The following is a 27,391-nucleotide window of genomic DNA, read 5'->3' on the forward strand; positions in this document are numbered from 1 at the left end:
CAGGGAGGAGGGAGGAATTGAGGGAGGCAAGGGAGGAAAAGGAGGTGGGAAGAGGGAGGAATGGAGGGAGGGAAGGGGGGGAAAGGAGGTGGCACGAGGGAGGAACAGGGAGGGAAAGGAGGAGGGAGGCGGAGGAATTAAGGGATGGAAGGGGGGAAAAGGAGGTGGAGGAGTTAGGAACAGAGGGACGAAAGGGGGGCAAGCGGGTGGGAGGAGGCAGGAAAGGGGGGAAAGGAGGAGGGAGGAGGGAGGAAGTGAGGGATGGAAGGGAGAAAGGAGGAGGGAGGAGGGAGGAAGTGAGGGATGGAGGAAGGGGGGAAAGGAGGTGGGAGGAGGGAGGAACAGGGAGGGAAAGGGAGGAAAAGGAGGAGGGAGGAAGGAGGGAAAAAAGGGAGGAAACGGGGAGAGGAGGTGGAGGAGGGAGGAAAGGAGGAGGGAGGAGGGAGGAATTGAGGGAGGGAAAGGGGGAAAAGGGGGTGGGAGGAGGGAGGAATTGAGGGAGGGATGGGTGGAAAAGGAGGTGGGAGGAGGAGGGAATTGAGGGAGGGATGGGTGGAAAAGGAGGTGGGAGGAGGGAGGAATTGAGGGAGGGAAGGGGGGAAAAGGGGGTGGAGGAGGGAGGAACAGAGGGACCGAAGGGGGAAAGGGGGGTGGGAGGAGGGAGGAAAGGGGGGGAAAGAAGGAGGGAGGAGGGAAGAATTGAGGGAGGGAAGGGGGGAAAAAGGAGTTGGGAGGAGGAAGGAACAATGGGGATGGAAAGGGGAAGGGGTGGGAGGAGGGAGGAACAGGGAGGAAAGGGGGAAAAAGGAGGAGGGAGGAGGGAGGAATTGAGGGAGGGAAGGGGGGAAAGGAGGAGGGACGAGGGAGGAATTGAGGGAGGGATGGGTGAAAAGGAGGCAGGAGGAGGGAGGAAAAGAGAGACGGAAGGAAGAAAGATGGTGGGAGGAGGGAGGAGGAAAGGGGGGAAAGGAGGAGGGAGGAGGGAGGAAGTGAGCGATGGAAGGGGGAGAAAGGAGGAGGGAGGAGGGAGGAATAGCGGGATGGAAGGAGGGAAAGGGGGTGGGAGGAGGAGGGAGGAAGAGGGAGAAAGGGGGGGAAAGGAGCAGGGAGAAGGGAGGAATTGGGGAGGCAAGGGAGGAAAAAAGGAGGTGGGAAGAGGGAGGAATGGAGGGAGGGATGGGTGGAAAAGGAGGAAGGAGGAGGAGGATATTGAGGGAGGGATGGGTGGAAAAGGAGGCGGGAGGAGGGAGGAATTGAGGGACGGAAGGGGGGGAAAGGAGGTGGCACGAGGGAGGAAAGGAGGAGGGGGAATTAAGGGATGGAGGGGGGAAAAGGAGGTGGGAGGAGGTAGGTAGAGGGATGGAAGGGGGGGAAAGCGGGGTGGGAGGAGGGAGGAACAGAGAGACGGAAGGAGGGAAAGGGGGTGGGAAGGGGCAGGAAAGGGGGGAAAGGAGGAGGGAGGAGGGAGGAAGTGAGGGATTGAAAGGGAGAAAGGAGGACGGGAGGAGGGAGGAGTAGGTGAGGGGGAGGGGAGAAAGGAGGTGGGAGGTGGGAGGAGGAGGAACAGGGAGGAAGGGGAGGAAAAGGAGGAGGGAGGAAGGAGAAAAAGGGAGGGAAACAGGGGAGAGGAGGTGGAGGAGGGAGGAAAGGAGGAGGGAGGAGGGAGGAATTGAGAGAGGGATGGGTGGAAAAGGAGGTGGGAGGAGGGAGGAATTGAGGGAGGGAGAGGGTAAAAGGGGGTGGGAGGAGGGAGGAACAGAGGGACGAAGGGGGAAAGGGGGTGGGAGGAGGGAGGAATTAAGGGAGGGAAGGGGGAAAGGGGGTGGGAGGAGGGAGGAACAATGGGATGGAAAGGGGGGGAAAGGGGGTGGGAGGAGGGAGGAACAGGGAGGAAAGTGGGAAAAAGGAGGAGGGAGGAGGGAGGAATTGAGGGAGGGAAGGGGGAAAGGAGGAGGGAGGAGGGAGGAATTGAGGGAGGGATGGGTGGAAAGGAGGTGGGAGGAGGGAGGAATTGAGGGAGGGAAGGGAGGGAAAGGAGGTGGGAGGAGGGAGGAAAAGAGAGATGGAAGGGGGAAAGGGGGTGGGAGGAGGGAGGAAAGGGGGGAAAGGAGGTGGAGGAGGGAGGAACCAGCGGGAGGGACGGGTGGAAAAGGAGGTGGGAGGAGGAGGAACAGATGGAGTGAAGGTTGGAATAGGAGGAGGGAGGAGGGAGGAATTGAGGGTGGGATGGGTGGAAAAGGAGGCTGGAGGAGGGAGGAACAGTGGGACGGAAAGGGGGATAGGGGGTGGGAGGAGGAGGAACGGAGGAAAGGGGGGAAATGGAGGGAGGATGGGGGGAAAGAGGGATGGAAGGGGTGAGAGGAGGTGGAGGAGGGAGGAAAAGGGGGAAAGGAGGAGGGAGGAGGGAGGAATTGAGGGAGGGAAGGGGGAAAAGGAGGTGGGAGGAGGGAGGAACAGTGGGATGGAACAGTGGAAAGGGGGTGGGAGGAGGGGGGAACAGGTAGGAAGGGAGAAAAAGGAGGAGGGAGGAGGGAGGAATTGAGGGAGGGAAGGGGGAAAAGGAGGTGGAGGAGGGAGGAATAGAGGGATGGAAGGGGGGAAAGGGGGTGGGGGAGGAGGGAGGAAGAGGGAGGAAAGGGGGGAAAAGGAGTAGGGAGGAGGGAGGAAGTGAGGGATGGAAGGGGAGAAAGGAGGTGGGAGGAGGGAGGAACAGGGAGGAAAGGGAGGAAAAGGGGAGGGAAGGAAGGAGGAAAAAAGGGAGAAAACAGGGGAGAGGAGGTGGAGGAGGGAGGAAAAGGAGGAGGGAGGAAGGAGGAGGGAGGAGGGAGTAATTGAGGGAGGGAAGGGGGGCCAAGGAGGTGGGAGGAGGGGAACAGTGGGATGAAATGGGAAAGGGGGTGGGAGGAGGGAGGAAAGAGGGACGAAGGGGGAAAAAGGGGTGTGGTAGGAGGGAGGAAATGGGGGAAAGAAGGAGGGAGGAGGGAGGAACGGAACAGGGAGGAAAGGGGGCAAAAGGAGAAAGGAGGAGGAATTTAGGGAGGGAAGTGGGAAAAGGAGGTGGGGGAAGGAGGAATTGAGGGAGGGAAGGGGGAAAAGGAAGTGGGAGGAGGAGGAAACAGTGGGACGGAAAGGGGGGAAAAGGGGGTGGGAGGAGGGAGCAACATAGGGATGGAAGGGGGAAAAGGGGGTGGGAGGAGGGAGGAAAAGGGAGGAAAGGGGGGGAAAGGAGCAGGGAGGAGGGAGGAATTCAGGGAGCCAAGGGGGGAAAAAGGAGGTGGGAGGAGGGAGAAAAAGAGAAAGGGAAGAGGGGAGAGGAGGTGAGGAGGGAGGGAAGAATGGAAAAGGAGTTGGGAGGAGGGAGGAATTGAGGGAGGGATGGGTGGAAAAGGAGGTGGAGGAGGGAGGAATTGAGGGAGGGAAGGGGGAAAAGGGGGTGGGAGGAGGGAGGAACAGAGGGACCGAAGGGGGAAAAGGGGGTGGGAGGAGGGAGGAAAGGGGGGGAAAGAAGGAGGGAGGAGGGAAGAATTGAGGGAGGGAAGGGGGAAAAAGGAGTTGGGAGGAGGGAAGGAACAATGGGATGGAAAGGGGGAAAAGGGGGTGGGAGGAGGGAGGAACAGGGAGGAAAGGGGGGAAAAAGGAGGAGGGGGAGGGGGGAGGAATTGAGGGAGGGAAGGGGGGAAAGGAGGAGGGACGAGGGAGGAATTGAGGGAGGGATGGGGGGGAAAGGAGGGGGAGGAGGGAGGAAAAGAGAGACGGAAGGAAGAAAGATGGTGGGAGGAGGGAGGAAAGGGTGGGAAAAGGAGGAGGGAGGAGGGAGGAAGTGAGCGATGGAAGGGGAGAAAGGAGGAGGGAGGAGGGAGGAATAGCGGGATGGAAGGAGGGAAAGGGGGTGGGAGGAGGGTGGGTGGAAGAGGGAGGAAAGGGGGGGAAAAGGAGCAGGGAGAAGGGAGGAATTGAGGGAGGCAAGGGAGGAAAAGGAGGTGGGAAGAGGGAGGAATGGAGGGAGGGATGGGTGGAAAAGGAGGTGGGAGGAGGGAGGAATTGAGGGAGGGAAGAGGGGAAAAGGGGGTGGGAGGAGGGAGGAAGAACAGAGGGACCGAAGGGGGAAAAGGGGGTGGGAGGAGGGAGGAATTAAGGGAGGGAAGGGGGGGGGGAAAGGGGGGTGGGAGGAGGGAGGAACAATGGGATGGAAGGGGGGAAAGGGGGTGGGAGGAGGGAGGAACAGGGAGGAAAGGGGGGAAAAAGGAGGAGGGAGGAGGGAGGAATTGAGGGAGGGAAGGGGGAAAGGAGGAGGGAGGAGGGAGGAATTGAGGAGGGATGGGTGAAAAGGAGGTGGGAGGAGGGAGGAATTGAGGGAGGGAAGGGAGGGAAAGGAGGTGGGAGGAGGAGGAAAAGAGAGATGGAAGGGGGGAAAGGGGGTGGGAGGAGGGAGGAAAGGGGGGAAAGGAGGTGGGAGGAGGGAGGAACAGCGGGGAGGGACGGGTGGAAAAGGAGGTGGGAGGAGGGAGGAACAGATGGAGTGAAGGTTGGAATAGGAGGAGGGAGGAGGGAGGAATTGAGGGTGGGATGGGTGGAAAAGGAGGCTGGAGGAGGGAGGAACAGTGGGACGGAAAGGGGGATAGGGGTGGGAGGAGGGAGGAACAGGGAGGAAAGGGGGGGAAATGGAGGGAGGATGGAGGGAAAGAGGGATGGAAGGGGTGAGAGGAGGTGGAGGAGGGAGGAAAGGGGGGAAAGGAGGAGGGAGGAGGGAGGAATTGAGGAGGGAAGGGGGGAAAAGGAGGTGGGAGGAGGGAGGAACAGTGGGATGGAACAGTGGAAGGGGGTGGGAGGAGGGGGGAGGAGGGGGGAACAGGTAGGAAAGGGAGAAAAAGGAGGAGGGAGGAGGGAGGAATTGAGGGAGGAAGGGGGGAAAAAGGAGGTGGGAGGAGGGAGGAATAGAGGGATGGAAGGGGGGAAAGGGGGTGGGAGGAGGGGAGGACAGAGGGAGGAAAGGGGGGAAAAGGAGTAGGGAGGAGGGAGGAAGTGAGGGATGGAGGGGAGAAAGGAGGTGGGAGGAGGAGGAACAGGGAGGAAAGGAGGAAAAGGAGGAGGGAGGAAGGAGGAAAAAAGGGGAGAAAACGGGGAGAGGAGGTGGAGGAGGGAGGAAAGGAGGAGGGAGGAAAGGAGGAGGGAGGAGGGAGTAATTGAGGGAGGGAAGGGGGGCCAAGGAGGTGGGAGGAGGGAGGAACAGTGGGATGGAAATGGGGAAAGGGGGTGGGAGGAGGGAGGAACAGAGGGACCGAAGGGGGAAAAGGGGTGGTAGGAGGGAGGAAATGGGGAAAGAAGGAGGGAGAGGAGGAAGGAAACAGGGAGGAAAGGGGGCAAAAGGAGAAAGGAGGGAGGAATTTAGGGAGGGAAGTGGGAAAAGGAGGTGAGGGAAGGAGGAATTGAGGGAGGGAAGGGGGGAAAAGGAAGTGGGAGGAGGGAGCAACATAGGGATGGAAGGGGGGAAAGGGGGTGGGAGGCGGGAGGGAAAAGGGAGGAAAGGGGGGGAAGGAGCAGGGAGGAGGGAGGAATTCAGGGAGCCAAGGGGGAAAAAGGAGGTGGGAGGAGGGAGGAAAAGAGAAAGGAAGAGGGGAGAGGAGGTGAAGGAGGGAGGGAAGAATGGAAAAGGAGTTGGGAGGAGGGAGGAACAGGGAGAAAAGGGGGGGAAAAAGGAGGGAGGGGGAGGAATGAGGGAGGGATGGGTGGGAAATGGAGGTGGGAGGAGGGAGGAATTGAGGGAGGGAAGGGGGGGGGGAAAGGAGGTGGGTGGAGGGAGGTAAAGAGGGAGGGAAGGGGGGAAAGGTGGTGGGAGGAGGGAGGAACAGGGAGGAAAAGGAGGAGGGAGGAGGGAGGAGGTGAGGGATGGAAGGGGGGAAAAGGAGGAGGGAGGAGGGAGGAAGTGGGGAGGGAAGGGAAAGGAGGTGGGAGGAGGAGGAACAGGGAGGAAAGGGAGGAAAAGGAGGAGGGAGGAAGGAGGAAAAAAGGGAGGAAACAGGGGAGAGGAGGTGGAGGAGGGAGGAAAGGAGGAGGGAGGGGGAGGAATTGAGGGAGGGAAGGGGGGCAATGGAGGTGGGAAGAGGGAGGAACAGTGGGATGGAATGGGGAAAGGGGGTGGGAGGAGGGAGGAACAGAGGGACCGAAGGGGGAAAAGGGGGTGGGAGGAGGGAGGAAATGGGGAAAGAAGGGGGAGGAGGGAGGAACAGGGAGGAAAGGGGGCAAAAGGAGGAGGGAGGAGGAGGAGGAATTTAGGGAGGGAAGGGGGGAAAAGGAGGTGGGAGGAGGGAGGAACAGGGATAGAAGGGGAAAGGGGGTGGGAGGAGGGAGGAACAGGGAGGAAAGGGGGGGGGGAAAAGGAGGAGGAGGGAGGTAAAGGGGCAGGGAAGGGGGGAAGGAGGTGGTGGAGGGGAGGAAAGGCGGGAAAGGAGGAGGGAGGAGGGAGGAATTGAGGGAGGATGGGTGGAAAAGGAGGTGGGAGGAGGGAGGAATTGAGGGAGGGAAGGGGGGAAATGGGGGTGGGAGGAGGGAGGAAAGGGGGGAAAGAAGGAGGAGGAGGGAGGAACAGTGGGATGGAAATGGGGAAAGGGGGTGGGAGGAGGGAGGAACAGGGAGGAAAGGGGGCAAAAGGAGGAGGAAGGAGGGAGGAATTTAGGGAGGGAAGGTGGGAAAAGGAGGTGGGGGAAGGAGGAATTGAGGGAGGGAAGGGGGGAAAAGGGAAGTGGGAGGAGGGAGGAACAGTGGGACGGAAAGGGGAAAAGGGGTGGGAGGAGGGAGCAACAAAGGGACCGAAGGGGGGAAAGGGGGTGGGAGGAGGGAGGAAAAGGGAGGAAAGGGGGGAAAAGGAGCAGGGAGGAGGGAGGAGGAATTGAGGGAGCCAAGGGGGAAAAGGAGGTGGGAGGAGGGAGGAAAAGAGAAAGGGAAGAGGGGAGAGGAGGTGGAGGAGGGAGGGAAGAATGGAAAAGGAGGTGGGAGGAGGGAGGAACAGAGGGAGGCAAGGGAGGAAAGGAGGTGGGAGGAGGGAGGAATTGAGGGAGGGAAGGGGGGGAAAGGAGGTGGGTGGAGGGGGAGGAACAGCGAGGAAAGGAGGAGGGAGGAGGGAGGAATTGGGGGAGGGAAGGGGGGAAAAGAGGTGGGAGGAGGAAGGAACAGAGAGACGGAAGGGGGGAAGGGGGTGGGAGGGGATGAAAGGGGGGAAAGGAGGAGGGAGGAGGGAGGAACAGAGGGGGGACGGGTGGAGAAGGAGGTGGGAGGAGGGAGGAACAGATGGAGGGAAGGTTGGAATAGGAGGAGGGAGAAGGAGGGAAAGAGGGAGGAAAGGGTGGAAAAGGAGGAGGAGGGAGGAATTGAGGGAGGGAAGGGGGGAAAGGAGGTGGGAGGAGGGAGGAACAGAGGGACAGAAGGGGGAAAAGGGGTGGGAGGAGGGAGGAATGGAGGGAGGGATGGGTGGAAAAGGAGGCGGGAGGAGGGAGGAATTGAGGGAGGGAAGAAGGGGGGAAAGGAGGTGGCACGAGGGAAGAACAGGGAGTAAAGGAGGAGGGAGGAGGGAGGAATTAAGGGATGGAAGGGGGGAAAAGGAGGGGGAGGAGGGAGGAATTGAGGGAGGGATGGGTGGAAAAGGAGGCTGGAGGAGGGAGGAATTGAGGGAGGGAAGGGGGGAAAGGAGGTGGCACGAGGGAAGAACAGGGAGTAAAGGAGGAGGGAGGAGGGAGGAATTAAGGGATGGAAGGGGGGAAAAGGAGGTGGGAGGAGGGAGGAATTGAGGGAGGGATGGGTGGGGAAAAGGAGGCTGGAGGAGGGAGGAACAGTGGGAAGGAAAGGGGGGAAAGGAAGGGGGTGGGAGGAGGGAGGAACAGGGAGGAAAGTGGGAAAAGGAGGAGGGAGGAGGGAGGAGGGTGGACACAGGGTGGGAAACGGAGGAACAGAGGTTGGGAGGGGTAACTGGAGAATGGAGGAGGGGGAGAGAAAGAGGGAGGGAAGGGTGGAAAAGGAGGAGGAGGAGGGAGGAACAGGGAGGAAAGGGGGGAAATGGAGGAGGGAGGAAGAAGCGAGGAGCAGAGGTTGGGACGGATAAAAGGAGGTAGGAGGACAGAGGAAAATGAGGGAAGGGTGGAATAAGAGGTGGGAGGAGGGAGGAATTGAGGGAGGGAAGGGGGGAAAAGGAACTGGGATGAGGTTAGAACAGAGGGAGGGAAAAGGGAGGAACAGAGGGTGGTAGGGATAAAAGGAGGGAGGACAGAGGAACAGGAAGGAAAGGGGGGAAAAGGAGGGAGGAATACAGGCAGGGAGAAGGCGGGACAGGAGGAGGATTTTCCCCAGACGCAAAACCCAGGGGCCGCGGGCGCGGGATGGGAAGGGAGCTGGAGCTAAGATGGTGAGGCAGGGTGAAGGTTTAGGCAGCCCCTCCCCCCCAGAAGCTGGGGGACTGGCCGGAGGGTCGCCAGCAATGACGAGGCAAGCCCGCCCCCGCCCCCGGTGAGGCACCGTGGGGAAAGCTGCGCGTCTTCCCCTCACCCAGGGCTGCAGGAGCGACTCCTTCCCTTGCGCCTCAGTCAGGGGTCAGTCAGCTGGTTGAGGGGCCTGCGGCCGCTGGCTCCGTTGTGCGTGGGGGGGAGGGCGGCGCTTTCCCACAGACCTGCCCCGTCCGGGACTCCCACCCCCGCGTCCTCTCCCCCCACGGGTGTTTCAGGCCGCCCCCTTCAGGAGTTACGTACCCGGGGCCTCCAGGCATTGGTTCGGCCCTGAAAACAGCCATGTGGTGAGCAGGTAACTATAGGACTCCAAAAAACCTGGATGGATCGATGCTCAGAGAAAGATCTTGGTGGGGAATAAGCATCTCTGCAGGGCCTACTGTGCACCAGGCTCTGAGCTAAGTGCTCTATCAGTATGATCTCATCTGGTGAAAAAAGCCGGTGATCTGAGCCCTGTCCATCATCCAGTGGATGAACCTGGTGTCCTACCTACCTTCTATGTCACTCCTGTGCTCAAGGATTTTCAGGGGATCCCTACTACCCTTAGGATCAAATCCCAACTCCTCAGTCTGAAGGTTCCCCCCTGCAAACACTGAACATTTCCTGGCAAGTCTTACCCTATGCGCCAAACCTAGAATGTGCTCCATCCTTCCTGTGTCTTAGAGAATCTCCTTAGCCTCAATTTAAGAACCTCCTCCTCTTCCTCTTCCTCCTCCTCCGTCTTCCCTTTTCTCCCTCTCTTCCTCTTCTTCCCTCTTCCTATCTCTCTCTTCCTCTGCCCTCTCCTACCTTTTCTCTCCCTCTTCTTCCTCCTCCCCCTGCTCTTCCCTTTTCTCCCTCTCTTCTTCCTCCTCTTTTTCCCTCTTCCTATCTCTCTCCTCTTTCTTCCTCCTCCCCCTACTCTTCCCCTTTTCCTCTTCTTCTTCCTCTCTCTTCCTCCTCCTTCTCCTACCTTTTCTCTTCTTCCTCCTCCTTTTCCTCTTCTTGGGGCAGAGACATCACATGGACGCCAGGGATAGAGATTCACAAAGAGAAGACAGAAATTTAGAGTCCAAAGTACTAGAAAAAGAGGTAACGGGAAAAAGCAGAGTGAAGGGAGATCAAAGGAAAAGATCCACAGGAAGATCAGGGGGAAGAGATCAGGAATTCAGGAAAAAGAAGAAAGTTGAAAAGGAAAGAAGGGGCAGGGAGATCAGGGCAGAGATTCTCCATGGAGAACAGGGGAAGAGATTCCACAGGCTTATGACAGAGATCTGGGGTCCAAAGTACTGGAATAGGGGGTGGTAGGGGACAGGAGAATCAGGGCAGATCAAAGGAAAAGATCCACACGAAGATCAATGGGAAGAGATCTGGAAGAGATTGGGGATAAGGAGGAAAAAAGTGAAAGGAACATCAGGGGGCAGTCAGATCAGAGGAAGAAATGCCCCATGGAGATCAGGGTTAAAAATCAACCAAGGAGATCAAGGGAAGCTATCTGGAGTCTAAGGAACAGGAAGAAAACGTCGTTAGGAGACAACAGGCTGCAAGGAGATCAGGAGTTCATGGTAAGGGAAGAGAAAGTTACAGGGGACAGCAGGGGGGAGAAGATTAGGGACAGAAAACCCCTCAATGGAGAACAAAGCCACAGATCCACAGGGAAATAGGGAAAGAGATCCTCAGGGTGATGATAGAGATCTTGAGTCGAAAGTACTGGAAGAGGAAGTGGGCAGGAACAGCAGAGTGAGGGGATATCAAAAAAGATCGACAGGAAGAACAACAGGAAGAGATCAGAAGCCCATGGGAAGGCTAGAGAAATTTAAAGGAATAACTGCGCAGGGAGATCTGGGGCACAGCCCCCCCCCCCCCCCATGGAGATCAGAGGAAGAAACCGTCTAAGAGATCAGGGGAAGAGATCCAACGTACTGAAAGAGGAAGTGACAGGACACAGCAGAGTGTGGGAAGAGCAAAGAAAAAGATCCACAGGAAGAACAAAGGGAACAGATCAGGAGCTCAGAGAAAGGGAAGAGGAATTTGAGAGAAGAGACCCCCTGTGGAGATCGGGGCCGGAGATTCCCAGGGAGATAACGGACAGAGATCTGGTGTGCAAGTGATAGAAAGAAAAGGTAGTCAGGGGCAAGACATTGCAGGGAAATCCAGGACAGAAATTCAGAGGAAGAGCAGAGGGAAAGATTAGGAACATAAGGTAATGAAGGAAAAAGTTGAAACGAACAGCAGAGGCAGGGACACCAGGGGAAGATCCCAAAGAGATCAGGGGAAGAGATATGAAGTCCAAGTACAGGAAGAAAAGCTTGTAGGGGGCAACAGTTTGCAGGGAGATCAGGTGAGAGAGATTCACAGGAAGACCAGGGGGAAGAGATCAGGAGCTGAGTCATGGAGGAGAAAGTTGAAACGAAGAACAGGGGAAAGGGAGAGCAGGGCAGAGATTCACAGGGAAATGATAGATTTAGAAACCAACGTACTGAGGAGGCAGCAGGTGAAACCAGAGTGGGAGGGAGATGAAAGGAAAAGATCCACAGGAAGATCAGGTGGAAGAGATCAGGAGTTCAGGAAAAAGGAGGAGAAAGTTAAAACGAACAGCAGGGGGCAGAGAACCCCTGTGGAAAATAGGGGAAGAAACCCTCTAAGAGATCAGGGGAAGAGATCTAGAGTCCACCGTACTGGAAGAGGAGGTGGCAGGAGACAAGAGAGTGTGGGAAGATCCAAGAAATCAGGAGCTCAGGGCAAGGTAAGAGAAGTTTGAAAAGGGTAGCAAGGGTCAGGGAGATCCGGGGCAGACTGTGGGGAGATCAAAGAAAAGATCCACAGGAAGAACAAGGGGAAGAGATTGGGGCAGAGATCACAGGGAGATTATGGATAAAGAGCTGCAGTCAAAGCAAAGGGACAGGAAGAAAACAGGATGCAAGGGGTTGCAGGGAAATCTGGAGCAGAGATTCATAGGAAGATCAGGGGGAAGAAATAAGGAGCTCAGGGTAACAGAGGAAAGAGTTGAAACAAATAGCAGAGGCAGGGAGATTGGGGCAGAGACCCCCAATGGAGAACAAGGGTAGAGATTCACACAGAGGGCAGAGATTTAGAGTTCACAGTACTGGAACAGGAGGTGGGAGGGGGATAGCAGAGTGGGAGAGATCTAAGGAAAAGATACTCCAGAAGATCAGGGGAAGAGATCAGGAGTTCAGGAAAAAGGAGGAGAAAGTTAAAACGAACAGCAGGGGGCAGAGAACCCCTGTGGAAAATAGGGGAAGAAACCCTCTAAGAGATCAGGGGAAGAGATCTAGAGTCCACCGTACTGGAAGAGGAGGTGGCAGGAGACAAGAGAGTGTGGGAAGATCCAAGAAATCAGGAGCTCAGGGCAAGGTAAGAGAAGTTTGAAAAGGGTAGCAAGGGTCAGGGAGATCCGGGGCAGACTGTGGGGAGATCAAAAGAAAAGATCCACAGGAAGAACAAGGGGAAGAGATTGGGGCAGAGATCACAGGGAGATTATGGATAAAGAGCTGCAGTCAAAGCAAAGGGACAGGAAGAAAACAGGATGCAAGGGGTTGCAGGGAAATCTGGAGCAGAGATTCATAGGAGATCAGGGGGAAGAAATAAGGAGCTCAGGGTAACAGAGGAAAGAGTTGAAACAAATAGCAGAGGGCAGGGAGATTGGGGCAGAGACCCCCAATGGAGAACAAGGGTAGAGATTCACACAGAGGGCAGAGATTTAGAGTTCACAGTACTGGAACAGGAGGTGGGAGGGGATAGCAGAGTGGGAGAGATCTAAGGAAAAGATACTCCAGAAGATCAGGGGAAGAGATCAGGAGTTCAGGAAAAAGGAGGAGAAAGTTAAAACGAACAGCGGGGCAGAGAACCCCTGTGGAAAATAGGGGAAGAAACCCTCTAAGAGATCAGGGGAAGAGATCTAGAGTCCACCGTACTGGAAGAGGAGGTGGCAGGAGACAAGAGTGTGTGGGAAGATCAAGAAATCAGGAGCTCAGGGCAAGGTAAGAGAAGTTTGAAAAGGGTAGCAAGGGTCAGGGAGATCCGGGGCAGACTGTGGGGAGATCAAAAGAAAAGATCCACAGGAAGAACAAGGGGAAGAGATTGGGGCAGAGATCCACAGGGAGATTATGGATAAAGAGCTGCAGTCAAAGCAAAGGGACAGGAAGAAAACAGGATGCAAGGGGTTGCAGGGAAATCTGGAGCAGAGATTCATAGGAAGATCAGGGGGAAGAAATAAGGAGCTCAGGGTAACAGAGGAAAGAGTTGAAACAAATAGCAGAGGGCAGGGAGATTGGGGCAGAGACCCCCAATGGAGAACAAGGGTAGAGATTCACACAGAGGGCAGAGATTTAGAGTTCACAGTACTGGAACAGGAGGTGGGAGGGGGATAGCAGAGTGGGAGAGATCTAAGGAAAAGATACTCCAGAAGATCAGGGGGAAGAGATCAGGAGTTCAGGAAAAAAGGAGGAAAAAGTTGCAAGGGAAAGAAGGGCAGGGAGACCGGGGCATAGACCCACCCACCCACCATGGAGACTAGGGGAAAAAATACACAGGGTGGTGACAGAGATCTGGGGTCCAAAGTACTGAAATAGGCAGTGCTAGGCGACAGCAGCAGAGTGTGTGTGTGGGGAAAGATCAAAAGAAAAGATCCACAAGAAGATCAGAAGCTCTGGGATAAGGAGGAAAAAGGTGAAAAGAACAACAGGGAGCAGTCAGATCAGAGCAAAAGAGGCCCCTTGAGGATCAGGAGAAGAAACCGCCCAAAGAGATCAGGGGAAGAGATCTGGAGTCCAATGAGCAGGAAGAAAAGGTTCAAAGGGCAACATGTTGCAGGCAGTTCAGGCGCAGAGATCCATGGGAAGATCGAGGGAGGAGATCAGGAGCTCAAGGTAGAGGTTAAAGTTGAAATAAACAGCAGGCAGCAGGGAGATCAGGGGAAGTTATACCCCATGGAGATCAGGAATAGAACCCCTCCTCAAAAGACATCAGGGGAAGAGATCCGGAGGCCAAGGAACAGGGAAAAAAGGTTGTAGGAGGCAACGTGTTGCAGCAGAGATCCATAGGAAGAACAGGGGGAAGAGATCCAAAACTCAAGGTAAGGGAGGGGAAAGTTGAAATGAACAGCAGGGGTTAGGGAGATCGAAGCAGAATCCCCCTGCCCCCCCCTCCCCAGACCAGGTACAGAGATTCATAGGGAGATGACAGAAAAGAGAGCTAGAATCCATAGTACTGGAAGAGGAGGTGACAGCAGAGTAAAGGGAGAATTTTTATTCAATCCTGGATACATAGTTATACAAATCAAAATTTGTTAATAAAAAATCATAACTCTGTGACCTCACTACATCATCTCTAGGTAAACTGAGTGACCTGAGAGATCAAAGGAAAAGGAAAAGAGATCAGCTCAGGAAAAGGGAGGAGAAAGTTGAAAGGAATAGCAGGGGGCAGATAAATGGAGACACAACCAATGGAGATCAGGGTCAGAGATCCTAAGGGAGATGTCCGACAGAGATCTAGAGTCCACAGAGCTGGAAGAGGAGGTGGTAGGGGACAGCAGAATGCAGGGAGATCAAAAGAAAAGATCCACAGGAATATCAATGGGACAAGATCAGGAATTCAGGAAAAGAAGAAAGTTGAAAGGGACAGTAGGAGGCAGGGAGATTAGGGCAGAAACCCCCTTTGGAGAACAGGCGAAAAGATCCACAGAGATCTGGGGTCCAAGGCGCTGGAGTAGGTTATAGGGGACAGTGATTAGGAGCTCAAGGATAAGGAGGAGAAAAATGAAAGGAACGCCAGGGGGCAGGAAGATCAGGGGAGGCAATCCCCCATGGAGAGCAGGAAAAGAAACCACACACACATCTCTTCAGTGAGGAAGAGATCTGGGGTCCAAGGAACAGCAATACAAAGTTGTAGGGGGCAATAGGTTAAAGGCAGATTAGGGGGCAGAGATCCACAGGAAGATCGGGGGTAGAGATCAAAAGCTCAAGGTAAGGGTGGAGAAAGTTGAAACGAACAACAGCGGGCAGGGAGATCTGGTGAAGATATCCCCCATGGAGATCAGAGGAAGATTTCTGGAGTTGAGGGGACAGGAAGAAAAGATTGTAGGAAGCAATAGGCTTCAAGGTGATGGGGGGGCGGGAAAAGATGAAAGGGACAGCAAAGGGGAGACAGATCAGGGACAGAAACCTATCATGGAGACCAGGGACACAGATCACAAGGAGATAACAGATCTAGAGATCTAGAGTGATGGGAGAGGGCAGGGGATAGTAGTATGGGGGGGGGGGGGGATAAAAGGAAAAGATTCACAGGAAAGTCAATGGGAAGAGATCAGAAACTCAGGAGAAGGGAAGAGATTTTTTTTTTTTTATTAAAGCTTATTTTTCAAAACATATGCATGAGCTACACCCAAAGAAAGAACACTGGGAAATGAATATAAACTGTTTGCATTTTTGTTTTTCTTCCCTGGTTATTTATATCTTCTGAATTCAATTCTTGTGCAACAAGAGAACTGTTCGGTTCTGCACACATATATTGTATCTAGGATATACTGTAACCTATTCAACATGTAAAAGACTGCTTGCCATCTGGGGGAGGGGGTGGAGGGAGGGAGGGGAAAAATCAGAACAGAAGTGAATGCAAGGGATAATGCTGTAAAAAATTACCCTGGCATGGGTTCTATCAATAAAAAAGTCATTAAAAAATAAAATTAAAAATTAAAATTAAAATTAAAAAAACATATGCATGGATAATTCTTCAACATTAATCCTTGCAAAACCTTGAGTTCCAATTTCCCCCCTCCTTCCCTCACCCACTCCCCCAGATAGCATGTAGTCCAATTTATGTTAAACATAGTAGAAATATGTTAAATCCAATATATGCATACATATTTATACAATTATCTTGCTACACAAGAAAAATCAAATCAAACCAGAAAAAATAAAGTAAAATGCAAGTTAACATTAACAAAGTGTGAAAATGCTATGTTGTGGACCACACTCAGTTCCCACAGTCCTCTCTCTGGGTGTAGATGGCTCTCTTCATCACAGATCATTGGAACAGGTTTGGTTCATCTCATTGTTGAAGAGAGCCATGTCCATCAGAATTAATCATCGTATAATTTTGTTGTTGCCGTGTATAATGATCTCCTGGTTCTGCTCACTTCACTTAACATCAGTTCATGTAAGTCTCTCCAGTCATCTAAGTCTCTATCTTGTAAGTCTCTAAAGTCATCCTGTTGGTCATTTCTTACAGAACAATACTATTCTATAACATTCATATACCACAGTGTATTCAGCCATTCTCCAATTGCTGGGCATCCACTCAGTTTCCAGTTTCTGGCCACTACCAAAAGACCTGCCACAAACATTCTTGCACATATGGGTCCCTTTCCCTTCTTTAAGATCTCTTTGGGATATGAGCCCACTAGTAACACTGTTGGGTCAAAGGGTATGCACAGTTTGATAACTCTTTGGTCAGAGTTCCCAATTTTTCTCCAGAATGGTTGGATCTATTCATAATTCCACCTACAATGTAGCAATGTCCCAGTTTTCCCACATTCCCTCCAACATTCATCATTGTCTTTTCCTGTCATTTTAGCCAATCTGAGAGGTGCATAGTGATACCTCAGAATTGTCTTAATTTACATTTCTCTGATCAATAATGATTTAGAGCATCTTTTCATATGACGAGAAATGGTTTCTAATTCTTCACTGAAAATTGCCTGTTCATATCCTTTGACCATTTATCGATTGGAGAATGGTTTGAATTATTATAAATTTGAGTCAATTCTCTACATATTTTAGAAATGAGGCTTTTATCAGGACCCTTGAATATAAAAAATGTTTTCCCACTTTATTGCTTCCCTTCTAATCTTTTCTGCATTGTTGAAAGGAATAGCAGGGGGCAGAGAGATGGGGGCAGACACACCAAATGTAGAACAGGGACAGAGATTCACAGGGAGATGTCAGACAGAGATCTAGAATCTACAGTACTGGAAGAGGAGCTGCTAGGAATCAGTAGAGTTCGGGGAGATCAAAAGAAAAGATTTACAGGAAGGTCAATGGGACAAAATTAGGAGTTCAGGAAATGGGAGGAGAAAGTTAAAAGGAATCACAGGAGACAGGGGCATCAGGGAGAAGAGACCACCCATGGAAAACAGGGGAAAAAACATCCCAAAGAGATCAGGGTAAGATATCTGAAGTTCAAGGGACAGAAAGAAAAATTGATAGGGAGTAACAGGTTACAGCGAGATCAGGGGCAGAAATCCAAAGGAAGATCAGGGGGAAGAGATCAATGGCTCAAGGGAAGGGAGGGGAAAGTTGAAACAAAAAGCAGAGGACAGGGAGCTCAGGGGAAGATATCAACTGTGGAGATCAGGGGAAGACCCCTTCCCCCCAAAGAGATTGAGGAAAAGATCTGGAGGCCAAGGGTAAGGGTGGACAAAGTTGAAAGGAATTGCGGGAGGCAGGGGGATCGGGGCAAGAGATCACCCAGGGAAAACAGGGGAAGAGATCCACAGGTGATGACCCAGATCTGTGGTCCAAAGTAGTGAAATAGGAAGTGGTAGGGGACAGCAGAGTGGGGGGAGATCAAAGGAAAAGATTCACAGGAAGATCAATGGGAACAGATCAGGAACTTGAGGATAAGGAGATAGATGAAAGGAATAGCAGGGTGCAGTCAGCTAAGAAGAAGAAACCCCCCAATAGATCAGGGAAAGTGTTCTGGAGTCCAAGGGGCAGGAAGAAAGGTTTATAATGGGCAACAGGTTCAGGGAGATCAGGGACAGAAATCCAGAAGAAGATCAGAGGGAAGAGATGAAGAGCTCCAAGGGAGCTTCATAAGGGAGGAGAAAGTTGAAATAATAACAGGGGACAGGGAAATCAGTTATCCCCCTAGGAAGATCAGAAGAAGAAAGCCTCTAAGATACCAGTGGAAGAGATCTAGAGTCCAACATACTGGAATAAAAAGTGGCAAAAGAGTATGTGGAGATCAAAAATCCACAGGAAGGTCAAGGGCAAGAGAAGATCAATGGGACAAGATTAGGAGTTCAGGAAAAGGGAGAAGTTGAAAGGAAGAGCATGAGGCAGGGAAAATGGGGCAGACACCCCCCCTCCATGGAGAACAGGGGAAAAGATGCAAAGGGTAATGGCTGAGATCTGGGATCCAAAGTACCTGGGGAAGGAGGTAATAGGGGAAAGCAGAGTGGGGGGAGTTCAAAGGAAAAGATCCATAGGAAGATCAATGGGAAGAGAGTAGGAGTTTGGGGATAAGGAAGAGAATATTGAAAGGGACAGCAGTGCGGAGGGAGATCAGGTACAGAGACCCTCTATGGAGAGCAGGGGCAGAGATCCACAGGAAGATGACAGAGTCCTTGAGTCCAAAGTACTGGAAGAGGAGATGGCAGGGGACAGCAGAATGGGGGGGGGGGGTGATCAAAGGAAAAGATTCATAGGAAGACTAATGGGAAGAGATTAGGAGCTCAGGGGAAGGGAAGGGAAGCTGAAAAGGATAGCAGGGAGCAGGGAAATCTGGGACACAGTACCCACATGGAAATCAGGGGAAGAAACCCAGTAAGAGATCAGGGGAAGAGATCTAGAGTCCAATGTACTGGAAGAGGAAGTGGCAAGAGGAAGCAGAGTGTGGGAAGATCAAAAAAGATCCACAGGAAGATCAAAGGAAGAGATCAGGAGGTCAGGGGAAGGGAAGCAAAATTTGAATAGGATAGCAAGGAACAGGGAGATCTGGGGCAGAGAGCCCCGATGGAGACTAGAGGCAGAAATTCTCAGAGAGATGACAGAGATCTAGAGGCCACAGTACTGGGAGAGGAGGTGGTAGGGAAAAGTAGAGTTCAGGGAGATCAAAAGAAAAAATCAACAAGAAGATCAATGGGACAAGATTAAGAGTTAAAGAAAAGGGAGAAGAAAGTTGAAAGGGACAGCATGAGGCAGGGAAATCGTGGCAGAGAACTCCCATAGAACACAGGGGAAGAGATGCATAGGTTGATGACAGAGATCTGGGGCCCAAAGTACTGGAAAAGGAGGTAGTATGGGACAACAGAATGGGGGAAGATTGAAGGAAAAGTTCCATAGGAAGAGCAATGGCAAGAGAGCAGGAGTTTGGGGAGCGGGAAGAGAAAGTTGAAAGGGACAGCAGGGGGGAGGGAGGTCAGGTACAGACACCCCCTACAGGGACCAGGAGCAGAAATTCGCAGGGAGATGACATAGACCCAGAGTCCAAAGTACTGGAAGGGGAAATGGCAGGGGACAGCAGACGGGGGGAAATCAAAGAAAAAGATCCACAGGATGATGAGGGAGAAGAGATCAGGAGTTCAGGAAAAGGGAGGAGAAAATTGAAAGTGACAACAGGGGGCAGATCAGGAGCTCCAAGATGAGGAGAAAGGTGAAAGGAAGAGCAAAGGGCAGTCAGATTAGGGGAAGATATCCTCCATGGAGATCAGGGGAAGACATTCCCCAAAGAGATGAGGGGAAGAGATCTGGAATCCAACGAACAGGAATACAATGTTTGAGGAAGCAACAGCCAGTAGGGACTTCTGGGAGAAGAGATCCTCAGGAAGATCAATGGGAAGAGATCAGGAGCTCGGAGAGATGGAGGAGAAAGTGAAAGGAACAGCAAGGGTCATGGAGACCAGGGCAGAGATCCCCGTAGAGATCAGGTTAAAAAATCCAAAAGTGATGACCAAGAGGCTAGGGTTTGAAGTACTAAGACAGGAGGTTGTAGGGGACAGCAGAGTGGCTGGAGATCAAAGGAAAAGAGCCACAGGAAGATCAGGGGGGAAATAATTAAGAACTTGGAGGGGGAAGCAAAGTTTGTAAGGGATAGCAGGGGGCAGAGAGATCGAGGCAGAAACCCCCCATGTCCCCATGCAGGGGCAGACATCAACAGGGAGATGAAAGAGATCTAGAGTCCAAAGTACTGTAAGAAGCGGTGGGGGAAACAGAAGAAAGTGGGGGAGATCAAAGGAAAAGGTCCAGAGGAAGATCAATGGAAAGAGATCAGGAGCTGGAGGGAGGGAAAAGAAAGGTGAAAGCAGGTGACAGATCAGGGGAAGAAATGCTCCATTGAAATAAATGTGACGACTACGCTAGCACCCCAGACACCCCAGAATCAGGCGGAGTCAGGATAAGCAAAAGTCCTTAGTCTTTATTCTTGGTCTTTAGACTCAGGATTGAACATGATGGAAGCAGAATCCCCATGACCGCCTTTTTCCTCCTCTACTGCTAAGAATGACCATGGCTCGTCTTCCTCCACCCCCTAGTCCCTCCTACAATCCTCTGTATACACCAATCATCGAGCCAGCACAGGATAGTGATAAGGGCCATTTTCCAAGCACATGCCCATAGAGTATTGTCCAATTGGTAATTCACCCTAAGTGCTTCAACCGACCTCAGTGCAACGACTCAAAAGTTTCAGCCCTCTACAGATAAAGGTCTGAAGTACAGTAGTGAGGAAGAAAAACGGTGGAAATGGAAACAGTTGTACAGAGCTCAAGGGGAAAGATGGACAGGGAGAAGGCAACCATTCAGAGTCCAAATCACTGAAAGAGAGCGGCAGAGGAAAGCAGAGAGTGGGAGAAGATAAAAAGAAAAGAACCAGAGGAAAATCATTTGAAAGACACCAAGTGCCTCAGTAAATAATAATTGAAATTTGAAAGGGATGAAAGGGGGAAGAGAGATGGAAGTACAGACCCCCATGAAGAAGAGGGGGAAATGCTCAAAGGGTGCCGATGGAAAACTACACTCCAAAGCACTGATACACAAAATGGCACAAGACAACATAGTGAGGAAAGATCTAAGAACTGGTCAACAGGAAGATCAAAAGCAGTAGATCAGGAGCTCTGAAAGGGACTGCAAGGAGCAAAGGGATCGAGGGAGGGACACCCCGTGGAGATCGATAGCAGAGCTGCACACGCAGAGGGCGGGCAGGGATCTGGAGCCAAGGCATCAGAAGAAACGACTGTTGGGGGAGAAAGTTGACAGGTACCTGCAGGACTGGGATTCACAAGAAGATGAGAAGGAAAAGATCAGGAGCTTAGGGTAAGGCAGGAGGGAATAATAGGATTAGCAGAAAACAGGCAGATTGGGGCAGAGACCCCCAATGGAGGTTAGGGACAGGGAATCACAGCAAGATGACAGAGCTCTAGACTCAGAAGTCTTAGAAGAGGAGGCGGCAGGAAAGAGCATAATGTGGGGAGAATAAAAGAAACGATCCACAGGAACACCAATGGGAAGAGATCAGAAGCTAGGAGAGAAGGAGGAAAAAGTGAAAGGAACAGCATGCAGCCATCACATCAAAGGAAGAAATCTTTCGTGGAGATCAGCAAAGGAAATCAAACATGGAGATCAGGGGTAGCCATCTGGCATGTAACAGGCTGAAAGAAAAAATACGTGGAAGAGCCAACAGGTGGCTCAGAGCTCAAGTGGAAGAGATACACAGGAAGATGGCAGCGATCCAAAGTTCAAAGCACTGAGAGAGGGGGGCAGAGGTCAGCAGAGAGTTGGATAAGATAAAAACAGAACCTGAAGAAAATCATTTTTTTCTTTTTTTTAGTAGAATCTCTGGGGTTCTCTAAGTATACCATCATATCATCAGCAGAGTGATAATTTGGTTTCCTCATTGCCTATTCTTATTCCTTTAATCTCTTTCTCAACTCTTATTGCCAGAGCTAGCATTTCTAATACAATATTATATAGTAATGGTGATAGTGGGCAACCTTGTTTCACTCCTGATCTTCCTGGGAATGGTTGCAGTTTGTCCCCATTACATATGAGCCAGCTGGCGGGACATGAATCAGCAGGACCCACTTTGCAGAGATGTTTAATGGGATGCTAGAAAGTCACAGATAATCCGCCTCCCAGCCCTCAGCTACCCCCCAAAACAGGCGAGCCCCCATTGCACAGTTTATTTCCTCCCCAATCTGGATTATTCTTCTGGGCTAAGCTGCCCTGTTCCAGGTGAGGGAGGCCAAGATCCAAGATTACAGTTGGGAGGGAGGGGGATCACAGCTGGGAGGCAGCGGGATCACAGCTGGGAGGGAACAGGATCACAGCTGGGAGGGAAGGGGAATCACAGCTGGGAGGGAGGGGGATCACAGCTGGGAGGGAGGGGGATCACAGCTGGGAGGCAGTGGAATCATAGCTGGGAGGGAGGGGCCCCCTCCTCTCTTCTCCTCTCTAGGCTGGGCCCAGAGGTCGTCAGCAATCCCAGAAGGCCTTCTTGCCCTGCAGTATCTCAGGCCCATGTTGACCTCCCTCATCGCAGGGTGGCTGAGCTGGGGGGGGGGGTGGTGGAAGGGGCCATTCGCGTCCCACGCTGACGCCCTTAGGACAGCTGCTGAGTGTCACAGCCCAGAACCTCCACCCTCAGAGCAATGTGGTTGGCCCAGCGCCAGGGGTGGATCCTCAGGTGGCTGGCAAACAGGGGAGGCTCCACGGGGTTCACCACGGGGCTGGAATAATCCCGATTTCCCTTAAAGATCTGAAAGAAAAACGAGGTGCCTTGTTGCTCAGGGAGAAGCGCAGGCAGCGCGCTTCAGACACCCGACGGCCAAGGGGGAGCAACGGGAGGACGGGCAGACATCCCCACCTGACACCAAGAGGTAAGGGAGAGGGGCCGGCTGCGCGGCCATCCCCGGGGCTCCCCTCCCCCCCCTGCGCGAGGGCAGCAGGAGGCCTGGGGGGGCTGGTCCCTTGGGCCCCCGCCCACGGGAAGCATGGGCCTGGGGTTGCTGCGTGGGAAGAAAGGGGAACTGCTCTTGAACTCAAAAGTCCTAAATTGTCTCCACTGGGGTCTGAAAGGAAGCCGTTGGGGAAGAGGTGATGGGGACATTGGCCACGGGAGCCCTAGAGAAGTGGCCCCACTTTCCCTACGGGGACCTGCTGGGTCAGAGAAAGAAACCGCGAGGACTCTTCAGGGCTGAGGTCAGGGCCCTTGTTTGCCAGAGGAGGCGAGTGAAGCCTCCGAGAAGCTCAGTGACCAATTCTGGTTTGGAAAGCGGTATTTTCTTCCCTAATTTCTGCGCCTCTTTTGTGTCCTTTACAGGAGGACCCAGTTTCGAATTCTGAACCGTGGGGGGGGGGGTCTAATGATTTCCAGGGCGATGTCGATGTCGGGATGTGCTTCTGGGATGTGGCAGCAGAACCCAAGGCATCGGACGAGGGGACTTCGTGCCATCCCCAAAGGAACCGTGTCCAGCCCTCATGGTACAGATTCGGGAAGTGAAGCTCTAGACCAGGGGTCCTCAATCCCCGGCCCTCGGGCCAGATGTGGCAGCTGAGGCCGATTATCCCCCTTCCCCAGGGCTATGAAATTTATTTAAAGGCCCACAAAACAATAGTTTTTGTCCTTACTAAAGTCCGGCCCCAACAGTCTGAGGCACAGTGACCTGGCCCCTATTTAAGGAGTTTGAGGAGCCCTGCTCCAGACCCCACGGGCGGAGATCGCAGCCCAGGCCCTTAAAGCAAAGTGATCAGCTGCTCAGGAGGCAAAGGAGCTCAAGAATTCTCTGGCCTCAGAGAGGGGCCCTACAGCCAAATGGTACAGGGAGGAAGAGAAGGGGAGGGGGGACAGGGGAGGGAGAAGGGAGGAATAGAGGGAGGGTAGAGGGGGAAAGGGGGAAAGAAACCCCTGACCAGCCTAAGCTGAAGCAAAACTCTACTGCAGATGAAATCTGTTAGGCAGAACACTCCTCCCCAGTGACCTTTCAAACTTGCTTCCTCCCCTGACAGGTTTCTAGAGGCATCCAATAAGAAAATCCCCAGGAGGCAATCCTGATCTTAGAGGAAATGCTTGATCAGTCTTCCTTAACTGGCAAAGGAAATGGAGTGAACTCCCCACTCAGGCAGGTCAGTCCTTGGGGGCCTCCCGAGCGGTGCCAGAGGCTGTGGCTTCCCCAGTCTGAGCAGTCCCATCTCACTGGAGAGGGCAAAAGCCATCCTGGATCCCGGCCTTTTCCTTCCCTTTGCTGGGGCTCACAACCCATTGGTTTAGGCCCCTTAGGCCACCAGGCCTGACCTCAGATGCCAGAGAGCAGCTTCTGGATGATACTTTACTTCCCTCACCCCCCTCTATCAAATGAAGTGGCATCTGCAAAGCACTTAGCCCAGTCCTGACACATAGTAGGTGCTTAATACTTGATAAGCTTCACACTTAATAATAATAATAATAATAATAATACTAGGTGCTTAGTGCTCGTGTCCCCTCCCCAGTGCTGTGCTGATGGGGATCGGACATTGCGTGTCCCCCACTAGGTGGTGTATCCCGGAGCGCCCTGTTCCAACCGGACTCGGGGGCTTTGGTCCCATTTCTCAAGAGCTCAACGTACCTTTACTTCGTTATTCTGATGAAAGAAGGTCCAGCGTTTGCCATCTCGGCTGCTGGAGAGCAAGAACTCTTTCACGTACATGCTGGTGAGGATGGACTTCACTCCCTGGGTTGTTACTCCCGTGACTTTCATCAGCTTCCCGAAGTCCACCTGCAGCCACTCCGTTCGCCCATTCTCCTGCGGAAGGACGGATCGTGCCGTTGGCCACCACTGCCCTCTCCCCTGAAGTCAACCTGGCGCCTCCCGGGCATTCAGGCGGCCGTTTCCGTTCCTGGGCTGCCACACACACTGCCAGGGAGCCCCAAAGCCAAGGAGCACATTAAGAAGGCCTTGGAGCAAGGGGTGGAATAGGGGCCAAATCACAGAGCACCCTCTCCAGAGCTTCAGCCCTGACTGGGCTCCGACTCGGGACACTTTGCCAGCCGGGCTCTTCTCCACCAGCACGCTTCTGTGCCCATCTACATGGCACCACGGCCACGCGGTGCTGACCTTCTCCAGTCCGTCCCACCATCCTCCGCAACCATTCTGGAAACCCACCTCTCTGTTGTTCCTCCAACAAGACCTTGCTTCTCCAACTCAGGCTGCCACCTCAGGGGAGGAGGGGAGGACAGTACCCGGGGGAGGGGGGAGAGCACCCCTGAGTCAGACACGGAAGGTTTTACCCTGCTCACAGCTTTCCACACCTGGAATGCTCTTCCTTCTCATCTCTGCTTCCTGGCTTCCTGAAAATCCCGCCTTCTCCGGGATGCCTTCCCCAGTGCCTCCCCAATGCTAGCGCCTCAGCCCGCGGATTGCCTCCAGTTCACGCTGTTTATTCATTGGCATCGGGAGTCCCCCAGGGGAGAACAGCCTTTCTTTGTCAGCCCAGTGCTTAGCGTAGTGTCTGGTGCGGAGGAGGATTTTCCCCAGAGGTAAAACCCGGGGGCCGCGGGCGCGGGATGGGAAGGGAGCTGGAGCTAAGATGGTGAGGCAGGGTGGAGGGTTAGGCAGCCCCTCCCCCCCAGAAGCTGGGGGACTGGCCGGAGGGTCGCCGGCAATGACGAGGCAAGCCCGCCCCCGCCCCCGGTGAGGCACCGTGGGGAAAGCTGCGCGTCTTCCCCTCACCCAGGGCTGCAGGAGCGACGCCTTCCCTTGCGCCTCAGTCGGGTCAGGCAGCTGGTTGAGGGGCCTGCGGCCGCTGGCTCCGTTGTGCGTGGGGGGGAGGGCGGCGCTTTCCCACAGACCTGCCCCGTCCGGGACTCCCACCCCCGCCCTCTCCCCCCACGGGTGTTTCAGGCCGCCCCCTTCAGGAGTTACGTACCCGGGGCCTCCAGGCATTGGTTCGGCCCTCGAGGTTCAGTCGGGCGCGGGAAGGGGCCCAGTTGGCAAACACGTTGGCCTTGTGGGACGAAGCTGTGAGCTGGGCGTCCGAGATGGCTCCGTTTTCCACACCCAGGGGGAGGCTGCAGCCTGGAGGGGGCGGGGGTCAGAAGTGGCCGTCTCGCGCCCGTGGCCAGCCGCCGCCCCTCCCGGCGTCTCTTTGGATGCTCAAATGTGGGGTAAACACAAGTGCTTCCCCCAAATCACGGCCTCGTGACAGAAGGAATTTGGCAGGGCTATTTTTTGATGGGTGGAAACGTCCAGCACCATGGAGAACTCCGGGAGGTTTGCGATCACACAGTGCCACTGTATCACGGGAGCATGGGCTAGGCCTCCTACCAGGCCCCCAAATACCAGGCACCGGCAGCGCAGAAGCGGGGGTGGGGGGGGGATGGGCTGGCGGAGCCCGCGGGTCACGCCCTCAGGACCCCCGTGACCCAGGTCCCTCATGGGGGGCTCGGGGGACTCACTGTTCAGCTCACAGCCCAGCAGCTCCATGCGCAGCGTACTTCGCACGCTGAAGTGAGAGGGCAGCAGGCGGAGGAACTGGGCGATGATGGGAGGCTCGAACGCATTTTCTTTGATCCCTGAGGCATCTACGTTCCCAAAGAAGACCTGCAAGGGGCCGGGTGTAGAAGGGACCCGAAGCAATGGCCAGGGCTCCCAGGAGCCCGCGGGACCCCGAGCCACCCCTTCCCACGGCCACGCCCACGGCCGGCCGGCCAAGGTCTCTTACAAACAAACGGGCGCGTGCCTAGAGGCCCCCGGAGCCCCACCCCAACTTGGGGAGCCGAGTCACAGCTCTCGGACCCGTCCTGCACCCACTGTTCTCGGCCCCAACGCAAGCTCCCTCTGCCCCGCCTCTGCCCCCGGAGGCGCTCGTGCCTGAAACGGTCGTCTCCCGTGCCCCCTCCCCCAGGCGCTCATCCTGACAGTCACCGAACCCAGCAGAAGCAGCGCTCATGGGGTCCCACTTCCCCCCTTGCTTCTGACTTGGAGATCGCAGAGCGCAGATCTGAGCAGGGATCTCCTTCCAAACAACAGCCCTCCCCCCCTCCCCCCGCCCCCCGGCTGCTACAAACCTTCCCCACAGCACGTGAGGATCGCTCCAATCTTCAGGAAGTTTCCCCCTCCCCTCGTTCCTCTCCCTCCCCCCTACAACTGCTCACTCACACCCGGGTTCTGTGCTTTGGAGGCAGACAGGCAGCGCGTCCATCCCCCTTCCCTGTGAAGAGCCACAGGGTTCCACCTTGGCAGCGATCTTGGCTCATACTGGGCAGAGGCGCCAGAAGCAGGCCCAAAGGGGCCGAGGGCCACCTCCCTCCCCCATAGCCGGGGAGCACCCAGCGGGCTCCCCAATTCAGGGCTCTAGCCTAGAGGGGACAAGCTCCGGCCTGCAGATGGGAAGGTTTTCCGCCGTTTCAGCCCCGTCCACTCTCCCTGACCCCATCTGGGCTTCTCTTGGTACAGGTACTAGAGCAGTTTGTCATTTCCTTCTCATTTGACAGAGGAGGAAACTGAGGCAAAGACTGCTAAGTGACTTGCCCAGGGTCAAGTAAGTGTCTGAGACCACAGTTGACTCAGGAAGTTAGGAAGATGGGGTGGGTTTATGGGAAAGAACGAGTTCAGCTTTGGATATGTAGCATGTGAGCCAACTACAGGAGACAGAGGTGAGGATGCTCACTAAGAAGCTGGGGATGTGCGCCTGGAACTCTGGAGCGAGCCGAGGGATAGTTCTCATGAGATCCCTCTCAGTGGCGTTGCTTGTGCCTCCCCATTCCCACAGCACAGGCGCCGGGAGTCTTGTCTTTGTGCCTGATCTCTGCCTCAAGCTTTTCTGGATTTTCGTGGCTCTTTTTGTGAGGAGTGACTACTCACCATCATGGTCCCAGTGGAGTTTCCTCTGTAATTCTTCCACGTCTGTCCGTCAAGGCTATGCCTGATGGTGAACTGAGAGATGTAGAGGCTAGAGAATTTCTGTCGGGCTCCTTGGGTCTTGATTCCATGGATAATCATTGGTCGTAACAGGTCAACCTGCAAATAAGCCCGAATCTCATTTTACTCTGTCCCTTGAACACTTGGGATCGTTTGGGGGAAATCAACAAGCATTTATTAACCTCCTCCCATGCAAGCCCCCAGGAGAGGGACAGCAGGGGGGTGGCCGGAGTGCTTTGCAGAATGGCAGGAAAATGTGAGGAAGGCGCATGGGGAAGAGGTGGCCCCTCCA

At 54.1% G+C, this 27,391-nt stretch overlaps 1 protein-coding gene across 3 annotated transcripts in view; it reads right to left on the bottom strand.

Moving 5' to 3' along the window:
• Positions 1-27,391, bottom strand: part of F8 (coagulation factor VIII) — a 154,900-nt gene that overhangs the window by 32,351 nt on the left and 95,158 nt on the right. For 2 of the 3 annotated variants that reach the window (XM_051968893.1, XM_051968895.1), the window contains 5 exons: positions 27,043-27,198; positions 25,635-25,779; positions 25,106-25,254; positions 23,806-23,982; positions 19,606-21,959 (listed from right to left, as the gene is read on the bottom strand). In XM_051968893.1, the coding sequence (XP_051824853.1) occupies positions 21,804-21,959; positions 23,806-23,982; positions 25,106-25,254; positions 25,635-25,779; positions 27,043-27,198 (783 nt within the window). In that variant the 3' untranslated portion in view covers positions 19,606-21,803. Of the gene's footprint in view, positions 1-19,605; positions 21,960-23,805; positions 23,983-25,105; positions 25,255-25,634; positions 25,780-27,042; positions 27,199-27,391 lie in introns of those variants that run through there. The other variant, XM_051968894.1, reaches the window with a different exon arrangement.

Source organism: Antechinus flavipes, chromosome X (genome assembly GCF_016432865.1).
Source record: "Antechinus flavipes isolate AdamAnt ecotype Samford, QLD, Australia chromosome X, AdamAnt_v2, whole genome shotgun sequence".
In the NCBI taxonomy this organism is placed as follows: Eukaryota; Metazoa; Chordata; class Mammalia; order Dasyuromorphia; family Dasyuridae; genus Antechinus; species Antechinus flavipes.